Source organism: Cervus canadensis, chromosome 10, assembly GCF_019320065.1.
Source record: "Cervus canadensis isolate Bull #8, Minnesota chromosome 10, ASM1932006v1, whole genome shotgun sequence".
NCBI classification, from domain to species: domain Eukaryota; kingdom Metazoa; phylum Chordata; class Mammalia; order Artiodactyla; family Cervidae; genus Cervus; species Cervus canadensis.
Window position 1 is genome coordinate 1,491,594 of NC_057395.1, and position 23,311 is coordinate 1,514,904.

Below are 23,311 nucleotides of genomic sequence, written 5' to 3' on the forward strand. Positions count from 1 at the left end.
AAATCATTTATTAACTCCAGGTTTTATAACCTCATTTTGTAAAATCAAAACTCCTAGCTCAGCTTCCTGCTCAAAGCAAGTGGACTGTTTCACAATCAGACTTGCGCATTTGAGAATTCTTTATGCTTGTTCTGAACATTCTGATTTAGATGATACACTATCACAGAAACTCTTCTGGGGGTGTATGGATGTAACTAATCCTTTCGAATGCCAACTAATTAAAAATATTTAGCAATATGTGGCTTCCTATGTATAAACATAAGATGTTCTTTTAGAGTATTACATTATATATGCTTCAAACACTAAAATTATTTGATCAAGAAAAATAAGAATCTCACTTTACCCCATTCCTAGGCAGAATTACTTTGGTTTTTAAAAGCTTATGTCAATTGGTTACACAAGCTTAATTTTTTAAAAAATGTATATATTCAAGGTCATTGATAGACTAATCAAATTATTTTCAGTTTTAAAACCAATCTTTGTATAATTAATACCAGCTTTATAATAAGGTAAACAAAATATTTTATTCCCTTAAGAAAACACAAAAGATATTCAGATAAACAATTTTCAAGGAAGAAAAGCACTGGTGATATATAATGCACAAATGACTTGATCTATTGTGTTCATACAGTAAATTACAATGAAAGAACTAATCATAAACCTACATTTAGGTAATTTACTATTTTAAATGCTATATAAATTTACATTTTTTTCTCTTTAATTTTACTCTTTACATGTTGTTTGCTTTCTTTTTGCAGATAGTCTGCCCAAAGAAAGATGATTACCTCGTTCCACACAGACGGAAATTTCTATTTTTAACTAACATTTCTGCCTATTTCAACCCACTCTGTGCACTATACTATCAGCTGCTTTCCCATGTGATTATCCGTAAAGACAGATATTCTAAAGTTTCTCTTTTTAAAGAAGGTGTAACATGAAGCTGCTTATTTCTCTTCCAGGCAGCACATTCTGCAATTAAGACATACATAATTACCATGTTTTCAACAGATGCAAATACAGCGCAATTAAAATTCCACTCCATGTGACAAATTCAGCTACTCAGTTCTGCAAGTTATCCTATTAGGACTGGGTCAAGAAATTTGGAAAAGATTAAGCCCTTAGATAGTAAAAAGTCATTGGGAAAATGACCTTAGGTGTCCACTGAACCTCAAAGTTCTGTAACTTCTGCCATAAATAAACACTTTGTTCAATCTGGTCATCACACACAATTCACTGTCAAGAGTTGACTCTAAACCACATGGTCATTCACCATTTTTTTCCATTGAGAAGCAATACAACATTGGGGACTGTAATGATCTCTGTTGCCTGTTTATCCCAAATCTATTTCTCCCTTTCTCCTTTCTAATGGAACTCTGATTGTGTTCAGGAATATGATCCAGCTTCGAGGGATGAATCCATTACTAGGTTTACACTGGCTTATGGGTCCATGCCCCTGTCTACTCTTATTAGTCCAAGAATGGCCCCAACACCTTGAAAGGACATATTCTATGCTTGGGGAGATGACTCACTCCCTTCACTTGGATGTGATCAAGAAAGCACTAGGATTTTGAGCCCTGCAGTTACCTTCTGGATAAACTGACTTGTGGATGGTGTGGCAGAAAGATCAGATAGATAGCAGAGCTTTGATAACACCTTAGGCTGTTATCTCTGAAGCTGCCCAACTATAGAACCAGGTAGGACAGTGTATTCCCTCAAGGTTTGAATTGGTCTGAACTGATTTTTCTACTAAATGCAGCTGAAAGCATCTTAATAGGTACATTACATAAATCAAACTTCAGAGCAGCTGTGGAATATCCACTGCACTATTTATCACAAGTGTAAGATTTAGCAGTTAATATCACTCTAGGTAGCCTTGACAATTTTACTAAAATTAAGTGATTTTCTCAGACTTATTACTAGTGTGAAATGAGTTGGTACAAACATTTAGAGAAATATAAAACAGAGAAACACAAAATTAAAATGACAACATTACTTCTTACTCATCAGTGAACAAGTACTCTCCTTTGAGGGCATAGCTCAAAAGAGTGTTATTAAATATTTGCTGAATAAATTGAACAAATAGCCCATCATATGAAAAACATCCTTTATTGCTCCCTGTTTAGAAAGAGCTACTCTAGTAATAGCAATATCGAATAATAGAAACACATACTCTTGAGTAATTTACAATTTACTTTGCAAGACAAAGTATTAAAGGTAATAATTGGACACAAGAGTATGCAGTCTTCAGAATCTACCTGCTTAAAATTTAAAATGAATGAGTTAAAATGAGGCATTAATAGCTGGAAAATTTGACTAGGTTTAGTAAATCCACTGACCACTACCAATTTCTACTGACTAATGCTAGTTAAAATACAGTGTAACAAAAATAAATGAGGACTGAACTCCCAGGTACTGCAAAGTCCTGTATAGTATTTAAGAAGTTTTTATTATTAATAAATATATGTTATTTTTGTTTCTTATTTTAGTGGAATATTGACTTTGGAAAAGGAATAAAAGATGTAGGAAATGAACAGCTAGTGACACAGATGGTGTCGAATAATAGGATCTGCTTTTCTAGACCCTGACTTTTAACATTAGAATGATGAGCTCTTGGCAATGGAAAAACTTAGCTTTTTCAGAACATTTGAAAAACACACAGACACACACACACAAAGCTGGCAAGAAACATGAAGAATTAAACAGCTTTTATACTAAAATGTGGGGTGAGAATAATAACTGATATCATGAGGAACAGAGAGACTACTGAAAGGAGAAAAAGGCACAAAGGAAGTGGATGACATTTATCAGTGGTCTTAGAGAAGGGGTTTCTGTGACTGGAGGAATGTTCAAATACTTGATTCCTAAAACCCAGTGTTCTAAAATTAGATTTATTTCATTAAAAAAAAAATAACCACTTAGTTTACATTATGGTAAGGAGTAGAGAGAACAAAAGCAAAAAATCACACTTCCAAAGAGATTAAGACTTATTACCAAAAACCATTCTTCATTTCTACTTTATATTCTAAAGTTTTCTTTAATGCCTCCCTTCAAACGGGCAGAATGTTCCTGAAGATCTTGGTAGAATGTCACCTCCTCTATCGCTCCCTGTCCAAGAGAATGCAGTAGAACAAATATAAGGGTGGTTGGACCCTCCAGTTTCTGAACCTTTGTAAATTTGCTTTCAGTGTATAATTAAATTTCACATTCAAATAATGATCTATAATGGGTACTGTTTCCTGTACACAGAGAACAACAAAGAAAGAAGCTGAAGGCTTTCCTTTCAGCAGACCCAATGGACTGACTACACAATGAACACAGTAGCACTTATAACCCCACTGTCGGAATTGCCACTAAGAATTTTATTTTTATCATGGATTGAACTGGTGTCAAATGTATATTTTAACATATACAAAAAATTTATGGTGTCAAGGAAGGAGAGTCCAGGTCACTGCTCTGACTCTATTAAGTGGAAAAACAAGAGCAAAAATAAAGAATAACATAAGAATGTGCAAAAGTGATGGAGCAGTGAAGGGTGAGCATCACTATTTAATGAGAAGTCAAAATGACTGTCCCCGAAAAGTCAGTGTTCTCAACTCCCGTGCCATGCAACCCTTATTGAGAGAGTCACAAAAATGTCTCAATTTTATAAAAATACTAAGAAGGCTCATACACATCTGTATACAGATTTTCCTTGACTTCTAGTGGGGTTATGGCACAATAAACTCCAACATAATACTGAAGTCAAAAATGTACAGACTACACCTAACCTACCAAACATCACAGCTTAGGCTCATCTACCTTAAAAGTGTTCAGAACACTGACATTAGCCCACAGCTGGGCTCAGTCATCTAACACAGGGCCTAAGTTATAACAAAGTGTCAAATGTCTCATGTAATTTAGTGACTACAGTCCTGAAAGTGAAAACCAGAATGGTTTTGGGCTGTTTCCTTTTTGATCACATGGCTGACTGGGAGCTGAGGCTGCTACCACTGCCCATCATCTCTAGAGAAGATCTGCATTATCACCAACCAGGAAAAGATCCAAGGTAAAAGTCAGATGTATAATTTCTACCAAAGGCACGTCACTTTCAAACCACTGTAAAGTCAAGAAATCCTAAGTTGAACCATCGTTAAGTCGGGGAACGTCCATACTCAGAGCTTTAGGAAGTCGAGGGGAAACTAGCTAGGTTAGGGGAAAGCGTCTTGAAGAAGAAAGACAACAGTCCCATGTACAGGAGAGGGTAGGGGACAGTCAGGGCAGGGAGAAGACAGACCTCAGGGATGGTACATGGTCTGGATGAGAACGCGCACGGGAGCATGAGGACAGTGCGATTCCAGAGCTTACTCAGCAAATGAAGAGACAGCCGGACCAGTTATGAGGTCCTAATAGTAACTTCAGATATTAAATAATGAGAATTGGGGCTGGATTGGGTAGAAGGAGCAAAATTATGAGATTTCATGTGGAAAAATTAAGAAAACTTGGTAATGGAGTGATTACACAGTGAAATGATAATTCTAAGTTTCTGTGCCTGGAGGTACTAATGAGAAAAACCTCGTCACTATCATCCATCCATATGTATGAGATGCTAAGCATGTAAATGCAGTTTCTTCCTTTCCTCTGACTTTGCCAAGCATCATTACTCACCTGGAATATTGCATTACTGTCCTAGAACCAATCTTGCCACCAACACTGCTATTTACCGGCCCATCCCCAATAACCTACCCTTGATTCTACAGCCCCAACACTCATATTCTTTCACTTGAAATTCTTCAAATGCTCTTTAAGGTCCTTAGTATGAACAAAAAATTATTTAAGCAAGGCTGTCTGCACACATCAACCTCAATAGGATAATGGTGGTCCAGAGATGGTCCCCCCTCCCTAAGCTCCTGACACACCCCGATGAAGACCACTCAAGCAGGATTACTCAACTCATACCTCTTGTGAGAAGCTTCTCCCCCTCCCTTCCCCCATCCACTCGGGCTGAGTGGGCGCCCCATGCTTTGGTGCGATGCTAACCTGTGCATTACAGTGGCCCTTAACCATTAACCACACTGCTTCCCTTGAGTTGGTTTGCCCAGTGAGCTGAAGCCATCCTTAGCCCCTCTGGAACTTACAGCCTAAATATCAGATTTTAGGTCCCATGACTCATTAATACCTTATTGCAGTTTTAGTGTAACGGATTTTCCCATTAGGAAGTTTGTTTAATATTCTAAAAAACTCGCAGGACTGCAAATCACAAGGAATGCATTCTGATTTAATTCCTAAGTACTATCTTAGTCAAATATTTACATACTTTTTCTTATCAGAAAATGTTTCAAATGAGGAATCTATAATTCAGACACTTCAGATGTGACTTTTCATCATACTTTTAGCTTAACTTACTTTTCACCTAAAAAAAGAAATATAAGGAATTGACAGCTTTGGCTGTGTCACACGGTTATACTTCTATTGCATTCAGAAATGTCCTAAAATTACCCAAAGCTCCTTTTCTTAAACTGCAAGTGACACTGAAGTATACAAATTGTCATAAGAGGATTAGACAGGTTATCCTTATTCCCAGCACTTCAGAATAAATATTTTTAATAGATCAACATCCAATTATCCAAAAAGATAGATTAACCAAATGGTAAATCCTTTACAAAGTACTTCGACTCTGAAAACCATATACTGAATTCTTCCACTATGGATTTATGGTAATCTGATGGAGTTTCTTAAGATAACTATCTAATTTACATAATTTTTGCTCAAATAGGTAGTGACAAAAGATGGCTAGAAATGTAGAGGATGCTAAGAGCAGAAAAATCTGAGATACTCATGTAATCTGCTATTTTGAAGCTGACAAAATAAATGAAAATTAACCTTGAAGCTCTCAGATTAGCTAACTTCCTAACATAAATTGTTTCTTCAAATCTCATACTGCTAACCTAAGTTGTGTATACTTTAGAGCAATGGCTTTTTTTTTTTTCTTATCTCCTGTTAAGAGTACTATAAGAAAGCAGGCAAGCTCCTCAAATGCAATCTGTCTCTATGTTTTCAAGGAATAATGTTCTCACATTTAAAATTGTAAACTGGGTAGATCTTAAAATCAAGAGTACAATGAATAGGACAGTCTTTGGTTTTGTTGTGTATCACCTCCTCGATCCCGATAAAAACCTGTTCCTGAATTGATAGCAAGGCTGATGACTTGACGATTTTTAACAAAGGGTAAAAAGGGAGTGGGGGGTGTACTCTATATTTTCAAAAATAAAACAAGTCAATGTTATGTAGCATCCATGTTCTTGGTTTCAACAGAAGCTGATTTATGACGGGGGCTGTAGGAGCCTCTCGCTGAGAGCCAGGCGGGAAGTATGATTTGCATAGAAGAGGGAGCAGATTGTAGATGCCCTGACCTGTCAAACACAGGTAGGGCCTTGGAGATAATGGGTCCCAGAATACAAAGCTCCATCTTGATCCAGACAGACACAGACAACGTGGAGAGGCCAGATGGATTAAATGAGAGACAAAAACGCCGACTTCTGCCATCTCCACAGGAAGCACATAAGTGTTACAGAAGATGACAGATACCAGATACCACATGGATCCCGCCCGGGTCTCTTGGCCCCCATTGTTGTGTGCATGCCACGACTGCAGCGCTGCTGAGAAGAGGCAAGCCTGCTCCAAGCCTGAAAGAGCATCACCGGGGAGGAGCTTGACCCGGCTGACAAGAACAATCAAGTTCGCCCTCCACGTGTGTGACTTCCATCTGTAAGGAAGGAAAGGACTGCATGGGACAGACATAGGCTGAGCGGGACAGGTTATGCCTGCCCCACCCCCAACCCCGTGCTTCCAGGGTGAACGGACGGCATCCTCACAGGACGGCCGTCTAACAGAGACCGTCGGCTCGGACAGGGTCCTCTTTCAGAGCACTGCACAACAGTGACATGGTGGCCATAACTGAGGCCCCTGAGTCCCACCTCCATACAAGAAAGGACCTCAGCCACAGGGTCCCACGAAGCACGAGGCCGTCAGGGCTCAGACATGCGACCGGGGACAGCGCCCGCCCAGCAAGGAGGCAGGGCGAGGCTGCCCAGCGACGGAGGCGCAGTGAGGGCACGAGCACAGACACGAATGCAGACAGAGAAAGAGAGTGTGCAGAACGCGCCTTGAGAATCCACTCTGAAAAGGGTGGGCTTTAGGAAACGGGAGGAGCGAACCAGACAGACTCCTTTCTCACAACGGTACCCAGTCATAAGGGAAGGCAACAGTCTCATAAGCCCCAGCAGGAACAGCAGCCTTGACAGGCCTTTTCTTGCGCAGAGGTCTCGGACACCCAGGTCCAGAGTGGGACGCAAGCGGGAGGAGTGAAACGCCAATGCCACGCGTGTGCTGCTGCTGAGGCTCGCTGTGTCTAGGGGTGTGTCTCTCACACACGCAGCGCTGCTAGTCAAGCAGGAGCCCGTACACTGATGTGACAAGCAGTCACTGACTCCGACACTTGGCCAAGCTCTGAACCTGGTTATGCAGGAATCAGACGTGGTGGCATCTTTCCTCGGAGATTTTACAGATGGTGAGAGAAGCAGGAAGGCAGGACTGAGGTTGGTAGGTAAGTAAAGGAGGACACAGAGTCATGGAAAGTTAAAACTGGAAAGGAACTCAGAAACAGAACCATCTAAACCAGAGCTTTTCCAACTTTCTCTGGCAAACTGTGAACTTCCCTTTTTTAAACTTACAGTTGACAAAGAATCACAAACTATGAAGAGTGATTTAAAAACCCCACAACTAGGAGTTCCCTGGTGGTCCAGTGATTAGGACTTGGTGTTTTCACTGCCAAGCGCCCGGGTTCAACCCCTGCTGGAGAAGTAAGAGCCCACAAGTCTCATGGGAATAAATAAATCCCCAAGACAGTTGCAGTGACAGTGGGTGTGCAGGGAGCTGGTGGCCCTGATAGAGACCACCGCTCCGCCTCCCACAAGTTTCCCAGCGCCCACTAACCACCGAGCCTCCCCTACTCAATAGACACTGAGACAGTCTGAGCATTCATGGCCTCGGCGTCCAAAGCTTCAGTTTCACAACTGAAGGAATTAAAGGAAAAGAATTTTAAGCAACTTGACCCAAATTCCAAGTGGGTGAGAAGAATGTGGAGGACCCCAAGCCAGTGCTCAGATCACTTCAGTTGTATAGTTTTGACAACCCGTGCTGCAGACATTTGAAACATACAACAGTTGCCTTTCTCTGGCCATATCCAGAGTTCCCCAGACTGGTCTGGGAGAAAACACCATCAAGTCAGGACTCTGAAAACCCAGCACTCTGTGGTTGCAGGCGCACGCGTCAGGGTGTCTGCCCCAGTTCTTGTCTAGAACTTCCCCTCTGGTTCACACATTGTAGTTCATCTGCTTACTTGGTTTTGTCTTGATGATAGTTGAGTAAAAAACTTTAATATGAAATACTTAAATCGGTTATTTCCAGTTAAAACCGGAAGCTAAGTTTATGTCAGGGACAAATTTAGACGTTCACACGATGGGAAGCTCTGGAGGCTACAGAATTAAGAACATGCCTGGTACTGATCGCTATTCCATCCCCTGCTGCATTTGAAATACGTGGTATATGTGAGAAAATTGCATTCTATGAAGGAATTTAAATAACATGTGAACCAGGACAAGAAAAAAGCTCAGGAGCAAAAACTGTATTTGTTAAAAAAACAAATACTGAGGTGCCGGAGCACTGGATCTCTTATTAAATGTGCACCCAGGACAGAGGCAAGGTCTCTAAGTGATAGAGGGTCCCCACCCTAGAAAGGCAACACAAGTAACACTGGGTGAGACTGGCAAGGCGCCCCTGAGATGCCAGGAAAAACCCAAGAGGGTTGGAAGCTCATATGACTCAGGAGCTTGGAGACCAGGCTTGGCAGCAAAAATAGGAAATATGTTCTTCATCTGGCAAGAATGGGCTGCATATATTTGAAATCACTGGCTGGATGGAGTGAAAAGCTGTCCAGATTTAAACTAAGAATTAGGTGGGGGGCGGGGGAGAAAGCAGCGCTTCTCGACTAAGCTTTGCTTTGCATGTTACATTATAGCAGAAATATTCATTTTCCCAAACACATTATATGTGACAGGCAAAGATTATATAATTTTGCTTTAAATCTCCTCAGAATGTGATTTCCATTTGAAATTCTCCTTCCCCACCACAATCTTCCTTAGGCATGTGTAATGGAAGTGGTCCCCCAAAAGTTAAACTGTCATCATTTACAATCCACCTAAATGATCTCTGCTTTAACTTTGGGTAGGGGTATCCTCTGCTGTTCTTTATCCTTTCTTTCTTCTTCTATCTTTTCCCAACAGTGTTTCTTACAATGGTTAGCCAGGTAGAGTTACTTTAAGTTAAAAAACTAAAATATGAATCAGTAGTTACAAACAATATAAGCTAATTGTTTTCTATTAGAACTCAAGTCCATTCTCTTCTAAATAAATACAATGCTGAGTTTCCTTCTTATGTTTAAACTGATTTATAAATGCTTAACTTCAACAACTGATTTATAAATGTTTAACCTCAACAACTCCCTGAAGCATACGTTTATATGTATTTTTAAACGTTACTTTTTTCTCAATATATCAATACTATGGAAAACACATTGCTCATTCACAGTAAACTTTAACTTTCAATAATCTTGGCTTAAAATATTTGGCAATTTGGAAATACACATACATAAACATATCTTGCTAGCCTAGTTCAAGGAAAGAGTAATTCATAAAAATAAAACAAAAATATGTTATCAAAATCACAGACGATTACACATATTCATTTGATATATATTACAGATATACTGTACAGCAGTGGTTTTCAAATATTTTGGTCTCAGGATACCTTTATACTCCTAAAATTTATTATGGGCTTAAAATTTTTCTGTGGATTCTATCTATCAATATTTACTGAACTAAAACTGAGAAAGTTTAAAAATACAAATTACTTCTTAAAAAATAATAGATTTCAAGTTAGCAGAAATTACATTTAAAAAAAAAAAGAAGAAGAAACCTGTATTTTCCAAAAACAATTATTAAGAAGAATGGAAAGTTTCTTTAATATCTATTTGAAAAGATTCTTCTATCTGCTCTGCATTTAGTCTCTTGCAATATCACATGACATGGTGCCTCTAGAAAAACCAACTGTACATTTGTGAGAAAATAAGAGTAAAAATGGTAAATAACATCTTCTTCATATTATGAAAATAGTTTAGACCTCCCTAGATCCCTCTGAAGGGATGCTGAGGTCCCCGAGGGTTCCCTGAAGCACACTTTAAGAACTTCTTCACTATAGAGATGCTTGTCATGGCTATTCCTTCGGACATTGTACACTTACATGTCTCCATGCCTTCGTCGTCATCATCCACTGCAGGTTTATCATAGGACTTGTCAATGGCAGCTCTGAAGCTCTCATTGCATCCCCTGCCTCGGATTATCCGTGGCCTAGGGCGATGGAAAGGAATGTCCCCATTCAAAGTCACCTCGGCAACTGCTGTCTGCAGACTCTCTAAAGAGCTCGACTTCTTCAGACCCAGGGAAGGCCCCACATCTCTGCTGGGGGAACCTTGGAAGTTGGCAAAAACAAAATGTTAGAATGAGTGGTGAAAATTACATGAATGGTGAAAATCACTGAATATCTATGAATTGTAGAAAATATCAGGGACAAATTATTTGCTCAGTGTCAATTTCTGGAACGTGGGTGGCAAGATATAAAAAGTAAAGTGACAGTAACTAATTTTAACTTTTCCCAAATGTGTATTAAATTTGGTCTATTTTCTCTATTCTCATTAGGAGACATTTTAAGCTATTAGTTTCCATTTTTAGCTCAACAGATAAAATCTTTGTCAAATCATTTGCTTCAAGTTATGTTAATAATCTGAAAAACCAGAATAACCCAGAAAATCATTCTGCAAAGCAGGATAATGAAAAGGCTAAGGGAAGCAACCAAGAGTACACTTTGTAACTTAGCTGAAAACATTTTTTATCAGTTTACAGTTATTTACAATGGAAGTGAAACTTTTATCTCACTAAGTTTCATCAAGTCATCCTCATATGGGACAGGTTCAGACAACTCAGCAAGTGAGAAAAGCACAAGACACCACATGTCACCAACTGGGCACCCTAGCACCAGGTAGAAACCTATTTCTGGAAAATGGTGGTTCTCTTGTATTGAATAGCAATACAAGATGTGAATAGAAATAAACTATATAAGTACTATCAAGAGAGAGAGAAGTAATGGAGGAAAGATGCCAGAACTGCATGTGAGGACTTATGCCTCCAGGTAAGCAAAGAGAAACAGGTGATGAACAGAAGGAAGAAGACATCACAATTACCAAGAAATTTTCAGTAGAGAAAAATTCAGAGCACTAAAATTGTGGCTTGGTGACTTGAGGATCTAGGAAGACTTAAGATTTGTAACCAAGCTTTAGAAGGCAATCTAAATGGATTTCTTTAACCAGGTAAGACAACTTCATTGATGATTGCTTGACCTGGCACTCAAATAGATGAGTTTAACTTCGAGATCACTGAAATACCTGCAACCACCAGCTGGGCAATCCAGGTTACAGAACTAGTTCTTCACTTACACTGTTAACAAGACAGGTACAAAGAAAGAAAAGGCAGGGGATAGGAGAGGCAAGATTGGATATCTTATCTCTACATGGGGCCATCAGCCCATATGTGGATCAGTAATTAAGGAGTAACTTTGATATGGTTTCACATAGAAGACAAATAGTTCTGACATGGTCGTTCCATGGCTCAGAGTATAAAACAGAATAAAAATTAAATTGGGAGAGTCAAAACAAGAATTATCTTTTTAAGATTCATTTACATGACATCTTTCACATAATCTTCACAATGGGGTAGCAGTTTTAAGTTAGAACAAGTATGTTAAAAAGGTAACATAGGCAGGAAGGCAGACAGATGATTCTAATGAAGAAAAAATATTCCATAAATTAGAGTGCTTGAGAGAAAAAGATGATTTATTTAACTTTCTCCATGCAGGTTTGTCTATATTTGATTATTTCATGACAAAAATTCACAAGGAATATTTCTTGCCAGGACGATCAATCTTACTTTTTCTCTTGATAGCACTATAATGTTTGACAAGTTCATGTTTTAAATATCCATAAAAGTCATGTCACAGGAAGGAAAATGATTTTTTTCAAAAGAGCTAAAGAAAAAGTAAGAGATTAAAGAATCAAAGAGAATGAAAAAGATGATTTCTGGGCAGGGACATTTACCTTTACATTTTCAAGAATTAGCATTGGGAAGATCTTTTCCTGAATAAGTCATGCCTATTAATTTTCATAACTTACTAGCTACATTTAGGTCCTAACAACATTTATATGCCAAACATTTGGTGTTTCCTTAGATTCATAAAGGACATATGTATGTATGTGTGTGTAATTATGTGTGCATTTATATATATACACACATATATCTATATATATATCTCCAATAAAGATATGTATGTATATATGCTCCCAGTAAAGATTAGCATTAAAACATAATTTATATATAAAAAGTTAGCTGAGACTTGATTTAATATACTCAGCACCCTAAAAACTTTAACAGTTAATTTCAGAAATGGCATGAGTATTCAAATAAATGTACATATACATATTACATACATATAAATATTGATACATATATATCTGTATATATGTATTTATGATGAAACATAAACACAAAGCAAATCTAAGATTAAAAAAAGTGAAATTGTAACAAAATAAGCGATAGATTATATTGTAGAAATCACTGGAAGCTTACCTAACTACTCTTTTCTCTAGTTCTTAACACCATAGTATAACATTTTGGCAAAATGTTGATAATTAAATATGGTGAGTATTGGGTATAAGGGAGGTTAATAAACTCCAGTCTATTTATACACAGTTGAAACTTTTCATAACATCTATTATTTGTGTATCTATAACAGGGATCAGCAAACTCTGGGTCAGATCTGGACATTTTACTAGAGCACAGTCCTGGGTCCGTTTGTCTCCATATTCTCCATGGCTGCCTTCACACCACAACAGAATTAAGCAATTGTTCCAGAGGCTGTCTGGTTTGAAAGATCTATAATATTTACTCCCTGGTTCTTTACAGAAAGAGCTTGCTGACTCCTGATCTAAAACATAGGTTTCACTCATGTAAGGTGGTATACTCATCAAAGACACTTCAACAAAAGAGTTCGTTAATATATTAGTAAGATTGCTAAATGAGGGTCACTGGGATTTACAACATCATAAACTTATCATAAAAGTTGAAAATGTCTTTCCCTATACAAGGTATAGGCAAAAGATTAATTTTATTTACACACACACAAAATCAATGTCTTTAATTTTTAAATAATATTTTGAAGCTCTTTATGTAAATCTATTAAGTCATTAGGATGCTTCATTTATTTTTATATTCAAAGATTAAATTGCTAGAAACCCAATTCTCTTATTCCCATTCTCTCTTTTCCTGTAGAAAATAAATTTACTTCCAAACTATCATACAGGACTCCTAAATCCAAGAATAAAAGAGGAAATCATAATGATACTATTTTCTTTAGGTCTCTTTTTCTACTCTTATCTACTAATACCTCTCTTGCCAGAAAAAAAGAAGAGGATGTCTTTTGCAAGGGCAAAGGGAAATGGAATTCAATTTTCATTATGAAAGGCTTATGGCTAGACAGACAATCTACACTAAAATGCCACTGTGACTCTACTAAAAACCTTTGGACTAAACTGTAAAATCATGATAATCTTAGCAATTCAAGTGAAGTGAAGAAAGGAAAATAATAAAATCTGTTCACTGTCTAATACTGGCGGGTGGGAAGAATCCAGTGGAGATATTTTATTCATTGTAGATTTAAAATCAATAGACCAGCAGATACTTCTACCTTTATGTCATAATTTTGGTCCTAAGTTTTTCCAGTTTAATTCAGTAAAACAGAGTGCACATAATATTTTTAAAATGCTCTTTTTATCTAGGAGCTAACTAACATTTTAAACACTATAAAAGCAGATGATTCAATTAGATGATAAAATCTGCCTACTCACCATAAAAGGTATTTAATGTTTTCAGTTGACATCTGGATATTATTATTATTTCTTAATCACAATAAATTGTTCTTTTCCTGTTAGTAACAGTGATTTGGTTAAATTAAATATTTTCTTCACTTAACCAATTGGCATATTATATAAAATCATGTTCTTTTAACCTGAGCAGCTCAATTTGGTTTTTATAAACATTAAATTGGACAAGGGTTACTTCTTGAAAAGCACTGAATACTATTAACTCCAAAAACTAATTACTAATTTACATATGTAAACTATCAAATAATGTTTTTCTTTAGTCCTGCTCCAGAATTCCAATGAATTTTATGTTTGATAAAAGAAATAACTACTTAATAAGGGCTGAGGCTATTGTTAATTGCCTTGCGCTACAGTTAATCCAGTGATTTATTGGATGCAGTTTTTACAATCTATCTTTACAGAATGTGATAACTCCAGGCATGTCCACAGTTATCTTTACATATGTATATGGGATACACACTTTTCAAGAAGCCTAAAACTAATTACTATTGCAGGTTAAAAAGGTGAATTGAAGCTAATTAGCGCTAAGTGGTATAACTACATCATACTGGATCTACAATAATTAAAACTCTATTCCAAACCTATAATAATAAATCAAAATGCTCAACTGTACAAAGCACATGACTTTAATTACACATAAAGATTTTTCCTCTGATTACTGTTGTAAGATAACATATAAAGTAAAACCTATGATGTAAAACCCAGGTCAACATAATCCATTATTTCTACAGAAGGATTTAGGTAGCATTTTAGCAGCAAGTCCTAAATAGTTAAAAACAAAACAAAAAGCTTTTCAAGCATGTTCACAAAGTTAAGATACAGAAGCAACATATAGCCTAATTCAATGCTATGTAGCAAGGCACTAAAGCCTGCATTACCAAAAGAACTAAGGTTTTCTGAGTGACTAATGAGAGCTATATTGAACGCTGTCCTTCAGTGAAAATATTTACGTATGCACTGTTATCCTCCTAACCAAAATCACCTTTTGACAATCATTTTTTGGATGTTAAGCTAAGCATCAGATAGATGACTTTGAAACTTAAAGAATCAACCCTAAGAGATCATGCTTTCAGGATTTTGATTTTTTCTTAACTGTGACAAAACATTCCTACACAAATATAATTAAGAGAATCTGGGCTGTGTTAGCATTTCTGAAGCACTAAATTATATTTCCACTTAGTATATACTACATTGATAAATTTCTGCTCAAAGAAAATTTTCCTTTCCTTGTACAATTTGATTTCCTAAAATGAAAACATCCATGGCAGCCTGGAATATTTATGTTTACAGCCATATGATTGGCAGCTCTATAATTATGATAAACTCCTTGGACCACAGTTTCTATGGAAACAGTCTTAGTGTCCATTCTTACCTGCTTTCTGGTCATCCACTGTATTGAGTTTAGTCTCGTCAGCTACTGTTAAAAGGTAAATGTATAATGGTTAGCCCAGTTAGTCCCACAGCCCAACATGCTTCAACCATTCCCAGATCTTTCCAGTTAGGTGATAATTCTTAAATAATATTTCATGCAAATAATATGAAACATCAAGCAAACATAATCAAAAAAGGGGGGAAAGCCGTGTCTCCATGCAATGCCAGTCATCTCATTTCATGACATGTGTGTTACTGATATGTTAGCATATCATCATTAGCCAGGCAAGTCATCGCCCAATTTTCGTTTATGCATGGGATAAATTAATGCTTTTAGTCTCAAAGTAAAAACAGCCACCAGACAACAGCGTAAATACGTTACAGTTGATTAAGAAAGTGTTTTCTAATCATTCAATCAGTGCATGGATATAATTAATTAATTAATTTTTTTGTTTGTTTTGGTTTTTGGTGGATTTGGATTTAAAACGAGACACTACCTGATTGGTATGTGATTGAACAACTAGGATTATTTTCCTTCTCTCATTTGCTTCCAAATACTTTCTACAATAAATATGCTCTCAAATTATGATTCCAATTAAAGGCCTTAATTATCAACACAGAAGAGTTTTCATTAAATAAACTTTAAAGGACAGTGATGGAAGGAAAATATCATGAAGTAACCAAACTCTAGACATGGATTGAGATAATGGTTTCTCTCCAAAACTTTTTCTTCTACTTCAAGAATCCCAACAACCAACCAAATCGTAAGACCAATGAAATTGGTTTTAAACAGCTAACGCATTAAAACATTTCATTTTTTCAAATAAATATACATGAACAGAGCATGATATGCACATGTGTTTGTTTCTTTTCTCATCAGAAAACATATATATTAACATATTGCACATGATGTAAACATGCCACTTAGGAGAAATGTAGTTATCTCAAACTTCAAGAAAAACTAATTTTTGCCAAATTGCCTCATTTCACATTTATTTTCTTTATTGCTCACAGTAAACAGACATGTGTTTGGGATCATCAGTTTTCATCTGAAAGCATTTAAACCTTATTTAGATAAAGATTCATGGAGATTGTACTCACTACCTAAATCCATGCTTTTTGATTTTCGCGTTTTAACGAAATCCAATTGACTGGCATCTGAAAATTGCTTTGTGCGTTTTTCTGACATACTCTGACGTCCAAATCCTTCTCGTTGAAAAGCAAGAACTGGATCGACGTCTGGACTCAAAGAGCTGGTGTGAAGAGGAAAGAGAAACAAAAACATTTACTGAAAATAGGAGACATGTCAGTCAGCAAAGTTCATCTACACCTGTGTGTATGAACGTGTGAATGTGCATGTTCCTCAGAAATATTTAAAGAGTACAAATATAGTCCATCAAAAAAACTGTGGTTGTGTAGGAGGCAATGGAAAAACATGATATTAATTTACGCTTAGAGCAATTCCTTCTCCATGTGAGAAAGACTGAATATTTGAGGAAAACCTTCATATATTAATACAAATACTGGCAGCAAATAAGTGACTACATGTACTGCAACGCAATAGAAGTGTTAAAAAGGGTATGTTCTGCAGATTTGTGGTTGCCAAGGGGGAGAGGAGATGGAGGAAGGGTAGACTGGGAGTTTGGGATTAGCAGACACAAAATATTAATGATAGACTGGGTAAACAACCAGGTCCTACTGTAGAGCACAGAGTATGGCATGTTGTTTTATGAGGACGTGGTTTCACTGCAACACTTAATCAACTGAGAAGAAATCAACTCAACAAATCATAATTAGAACCTATTCAGATGGAGACATTGTGCTGGATACCAAAGTCAAGGTAATAAATAAGAAAAGATCTCTATTCCCTAAGAAAAATACCACAGCAGAAGCAGAAAGCAGACTCTGGGGATGGGTAGGAGAGAGAGTGAACGGTATTCCAGGATTAAGGCTGGATGGCATTGGATTCCTGTGACACCAGCACAGTAGCTCCAGCAGAGAAGATGAAGCACAGGGCAGATCAGCGGTGACAGGATACAGTATCAGGTGTCTTTGTGATGTAAGCGGCAGGGGAATCGGTCCTCCTAGTAGAACCCTGGGGACAGCGTCAGAAGCACCACCAGGTGTTGTGAGCCAAGCTGCCAGAATGAACTGGTTTTTGTCTATGCTGAGCACATTGAATAAATAGAGAGCTCTCCCATCTGAGGGTGGAGCCCCTTGCATATGTGGTCAGGTAGAAGAACGTCCCTCCACAGCTCACTGGACCCCGTAGACTGTGGTGGTGGCCACCATGTCACCTTTCACTATACAAGCCCTCCTTATGCCTCCGTGGAAACCAGCTTCTCTAATCCCATATTGGCCCTATGAGAAAGACTATGCATATTAATAAAACGGTAGTGATTTGGTTTGGATACGCAGCAGAAATTTAGCTGCAATTCACGGTGCATGAAATGACCTAAACCAAAAATTATGACAAGAAAGACATCAAGGTAGTGATTCCCATCAAATGACGTGGCTTGAATGCTTTGGGTCCCTATGTCTTCATTGGCTCCAGGAAGAGAAGAATGGCCCCACTCATCAGTAAGGCCCAGTCAGGGCCACTAAGAGAATTCAAGGACCCAAGGGGAAAGCACTCAGTCAACTGCAAACCGCTATACAAGATGAGTTTTTATCACCCAACAAATACTTGCCAACTCAAATGATCGATGCAATGCAAATTATGATAACAGAAATAGGGTCTTTAAAAACCAACCAAAGCCTTAAAAAGGAACTGAAAAGTCCTTCTTCATCTTTTCCACCACACAGAGAGCCGGGTCCAAGGAGGAGGCAAGACAGATGCCTGGAACTCAGGATATAAGGCAGTTCTAATCTCAGGGTCCAGCAAGTTTAGGGGCCATATCCGAGTGAGACCTTACATCAGTACTACCCTGGGCACCTAGCTTGTCCACCCTTCTTCTAACCCAGAAGCCAAGCAAAGAGCATCCCACAGTGACTAGGTGTTCAGTCCAAAGCAAAAACAACTTCTGTTATATCCTAATTCATGTTATTTTTTTGCATCCTATATAAAATCTTTTCATTTTTAATGTGCCATATTTCTCCTATAAAACTTTGAGTAAATTTGATGTTCCAGGAAGAAGCAGCATCATGTTCATCTTGAAACCTCAGGTGTCCCTTCACATCCTACTCTGCTTGGACATATGTGTGTATATACATATATATACCCATATGTATGCACAGCTCTAGCATATATTATTCATATAAATATAGACTGCTTTTATATAAATATATACTGCATATATTATTTATGTATTATTTCTATAGTAGTATCTATAAGTAGTATCTAAGCTTACCATACTATGCTTATAATTTTCAGGGTACATACACCCCAATTCGGAAACACAGCCCTAGAAGTGAAAATTTAAAACCCATATCATAAAAACTATGATCTAATTTTGCAACAGCAAACAAAGAGTAATTCTTTTAAATACTGGAAGTTGATCTCTCTAACCATTTTGCATATGCTCATCAACCCTTTTCCATATCACGTGAAATACACTAAACCTGAATTCCAAGTAGGCATCAAACTTGCGGACAGAGCAAATGTGCAATATATTTTTAATAGAAATTATTGGTTAATGGTTTTTCAAAGGTGTGTAAATTATTGTTGCTGAAAACCACATATTGCTGTATTTTTTAAACTAATTTTCTGTTCTCTGAAATTACATTGTCACTAAGATTAGAATATGCTGTTTTTTAAAAAAAAAAAAAAGAGTAGAATATGCTGTTTTTACCTTTTTACCTTACCAACATTGTCTGTTATGTTTCCTAAATCAATTCATGGATTGAATAAAAGTATATTATGTCAGTGAAGAAATGCAAAGTTTAGCCATTTGACATATTTAACCTTCCATAATTGTGCAGCGAACTGTAAACACACACAATTGAAAATGTCAAATGAGTCTGTGAGTTAATAAGCATCTTAAAATAACTAAATATTCTTAAACCATAATTAATTCTGCCCTATCAATATACCTAGTAAACTAATTTCAGACTCAAGAAACAATACACTAGCATACTTAGCAACTTAGTCTGCAGGACTGACAGCTGATTCTTTAAAGAATGTAACCATATCCTGGTCCCCCCCCCAAAGTTATTAAAATTCCAGTTATTAATCCTGCCTTATTGCCCTTTTGTTTTCATAACATTTTCATCAAGGATTAGGGAGATACTGTCAGGCTGGAAAAGCTTACCTTTTCTGCTGTGATTCAGAGCAGCTGCCTTTCTTGTTTGGATAACCCTTCATTCATGTTCTTTTCCAACCCCTGCACATTCCCCACAGCAAAATGTCCTCACCATTTTATGAATCCCCTTAGGGATACTAATGCCACACTCCAGCCCTGTTCGTTATTCATTTATTTTCACCAATACAGAGCTTCTTAAGGCCCCAAACAGATCCATTCCTATGGCTGCCTTCATAATTCCTCATCACAGTGTCGACTTAAAGGCTTTGGTACCTATGATGAATATTGCAAATATCTAATCCTTACTTTGTCATCACTTTCACATTCAGTAAAAGACATAAAATGCAGCAGTAAATGAGATAGCATCTGAGGATTTCAAGCGGTGGGTTTCTTCTTTATATGACGGTTCTTTCTCTATGCTGAACCAAAAAACTCATTCAAAGATAAGCTATTATCACGCGGACTTGAGTGTAGCTCAAAGCCACAACAATGAGATATCATTTTGCTGATAGATTCATAAAAGACACCATAGAAAGGGCAGTAAGAAAATTCAGGTATAATGCTTCACATGGTTTGTGTTAATTATCACTACAGCCTTCCACGGTCATCCCTAGGAGGGATGATCCTTTTGCTTATTGATGTATATAAATTACTAGGCACATCCTCATTTCTGTGCTACCCACTGACTCAATAATATCAAAGATTTTCTTCTATTTTAAAAAAGAAGAAAAAATAGGATTCTACTGCCCCAGAAGTCATGATGTTAGACAAGTATAGGGATTTCCCTAGTGGTCCAGTGGATGCAGGAGGCGAAGGTTTGATCCTTGGCCAAGGAACTAAGATCCCACATGCAGCACCACGAGGCCAAAATAATAATAATAATAATAATAAAAGAAGTAAGTACAAAGACTAGAACAGTCACAACACTCTAAAAAGAAAACCTTTATAAAAGCCTCTTCTCCACTCCCAAAACATAACAACTATTCATTTGGCCAAAGTCATCTAACTGTTACAAATTCTCAGTCACCATTACGGATTTGCTTAGAATTTATTTATCGAATAGAAAAACAATTCATCAAATTAACACAGATCTAAAATAATTAAAGGGCTTCCCAGGAGGTGCTAGTGGTATAGAAGTTGACTGCCAATGCAGGAGACATAGAGACACAGGTTCAATCCCTGCATTGAGAAGATCCCCTGGAGGAGGGCATGGCAACCCACTCCTGTATTCTTTCCTGGAGAATCCCATCGACACAGGAGCCTTGCTGCCTATGGTTCATTGGGTCACACAGAGTCGGACACGACTGAAGTGACGTAGCACAAAATGCTTAAAAATGAAACTTAACAAATGCGTAGGATTTCAGAGTTAGCGAGAGTTTTCTTGTTGGTTTGGTTCAATTCCTAACCATAGACCTGGAAAGGCTAACACATTTGGGCAGGTTTATGAGGTTGAGGGAAAACTTTTGTTCAGAGTGATAATTATGAGTATTAAAATCATGAAAACAGAACTTAGCTGTAAAATACACCCATTTCACTGAGCTCAATGACAGAATATTTAAACATAAAATCAAGTGTGATTGCAATTACCCAATGTTTTCCAGCCCTGGAGTGTTCTTACCAGTCTGCAGAGTCGCTGATGCCAACCTTGGCCCATGTGCCAGCATCTGTCGTCACAAATCCTACATCATCATGGGAGCTGGAAGATGACTGGTCAGAGAGATGTGGTGGAAGCACTGGCAACCTGTCATCCTCAATAATGACAGTGTCATCCTGGGGCATATTCACCGTGGGGGACAGCTGGTATTTACCTGTCCAATGGAAAAACAAAAGAGACATTCTAGACATCCATCTAAGGGTGAGATGCATTAATGTTAATACTTTGCTACATCAGAAAAAGTCTGAATTTCCAAAATGTCTCAACCTGGTAGAACAAAATAGAATTAAGAAAATTTATTTTTTATAAATAGATGTCCATTGGAGACCTCTGGTCTAATCCTTCCTCTGATGCTATGGAGCTCTGGGTGTGGTATTCCATGTCTCCAGTTTTATGCTTCCTAAGGCCAGAGTTGATCTCTAGAATGACTTCTAACATGAAAATGCCACGTGGATTCTAAGTCGTTAAAGTTGTTTTGAAAATTTTTACCAGGAAATTTGGAGGGAAGCCCTGCAGACTTACATCACTCACTCACTCATTCACTCACTGGGCACCTACCACCTAGCAGATCTGTAAGAAAGACAATCTCTGTCTCTCAATGGCTCACAGCCTGCAGAAGGAGACAGACCAGATACAGTGGTAATTGACTGGTGCTGTGAGAGATGTCCCGCAAGTGCCCTGCCATTCACCAGTGCTGGTAGCTGAAGGCTGAGGATGCTGGAAATCACAGCAAAAGTCAACACCTGAGAGGGGTTTTGAACAATGACTATGATTTATTCTGCTAGAAGAAATGATGACATTCATTACAGACATCAGCAACAGCATCTCTAAATGCACGATGGAGAAAAGTCCACAGTACACTCCAGTGACACTTCAGAGGCAAGTGCACGCAGAATCGGGACCTTGTGGGGACACAGCAGGAGTGATCTTAAAGAGAAAAGATTAGGATCTCACTGCCGGGAGGTCTTTCAGGCCAAGACACAGGAGCTTGTGAATTCTGATTTATTCAATTAGAATATGGTGTTCTTGGTAAGAAAAGACCCAGAACTGTCCACATTGATCACTTTCTTTCAGGAAAATATGCCCAAGATCACCGATCAGCTTGGGAGGTGTTTCTCTTTCTTAGGATAAAATTATGATTCAAGGGCCTGAATCCTTATAGATAAAGCTGGGGTCCAAATGCTGCCATCTTCCAGCCCCAAGACACCTACAGCTCTCCTGGCTTCCTCCTCAAACCTTGTGCCGTATTTCCTCTGAGCAAGAACTCATGGGCGAGGCTTCAGTTCACGTGAATATCTTGAGAAAGGCTGTCCTCAGAGACACATTCATCACAGTGTGATGTGGTCACGCTGGTCTGGCTCTTCCAACAGAGCAAGGAAAATGGACACACTGCCTGTCACCTTACAGGAGAATGGAAACATCCTCCTTGTAAGTCCAACATCCACTCTGTGAAATCAGCTCTCCTGGTTCCCAGGCAAATAAACAGGACTGCTGCCCTTTCCAAATCCTATCACTGTTTTAAAAGGGTGTCCTTGTCCTCTGTGATAAATTACTTTTAAAACCAGCACAACAGCAATGTGAAGACAGTTCATAACACTTTAATATCTGTCTTAAGATCTCATTTTTAAACACTCATAAGAGTGTGTACATAATAATTTTTGTCTTAACACCATTTTGGAAATTAGAGGATGGCATACATATAGACTTGAAGGATTTAAATATATATTATTGTTCTAGACATTTAAACAAAGGCACAAACACGAAGTTGATAGAGAGTTTTTCAGGACAACCCAAATCACAATTGCTAGAAATTTCCAATGAATTCATTACTTAGCACCAAGACTATTACAGAAATACTATATGTTCACTGGAATCTCTCCTCAGCAAATTATCAAGAAAAATACTCAATTCTGATTTGAAACACATCCATTTTGACAAACTGTGAAAACTAGCAACTTTTTA

General features: G+C 37.7%; 1 protein-coding gene across 20 annotated transcripts in view; it reads right to left on the bottom strand.

Moving 5' to 3' along the window:
* PARD3 (par-3 family cell polarity regulator) overlaps positions 1 to 23,311 on the bottom strand; it is a 561,862-nt gene that overhangs the window by 182,720 nt on the left and 355,831 nt on the right. For 8 of the 20 annotated variants that reach the window (XM_043480525.1, XM_043480524.1, XM_043480515.1 and 5 more), the window contains 4 exons: positions 21,314 to 21,503; positions 16,556 to 16,707; positions 15,456 to 15,500; positions 10,336 to 10,563 (listed from right to left, as the gene is read on the bottom strand). In XM_043480525.1, coding sequence (XP_043336460.1) covers positions 10,336 to 10,563; positions 15,456 to 15,500; positions 16,556 to 16,707; positions 21,314 to 21,503 — 615 coding nt within the window. The remainder of the gene's footprint in view (positions 1 to 10,335; positions 10,564 to 15,455; positions 15,501 to 16,555; positions 16,708 to 21,313; positions 21,504 to 23,311) is intronic. The other 12 variants (XM_043480529.1, XM_043480521.1, XM_043480530.1 and 9 more) reach the window with 4 other exon arrangements.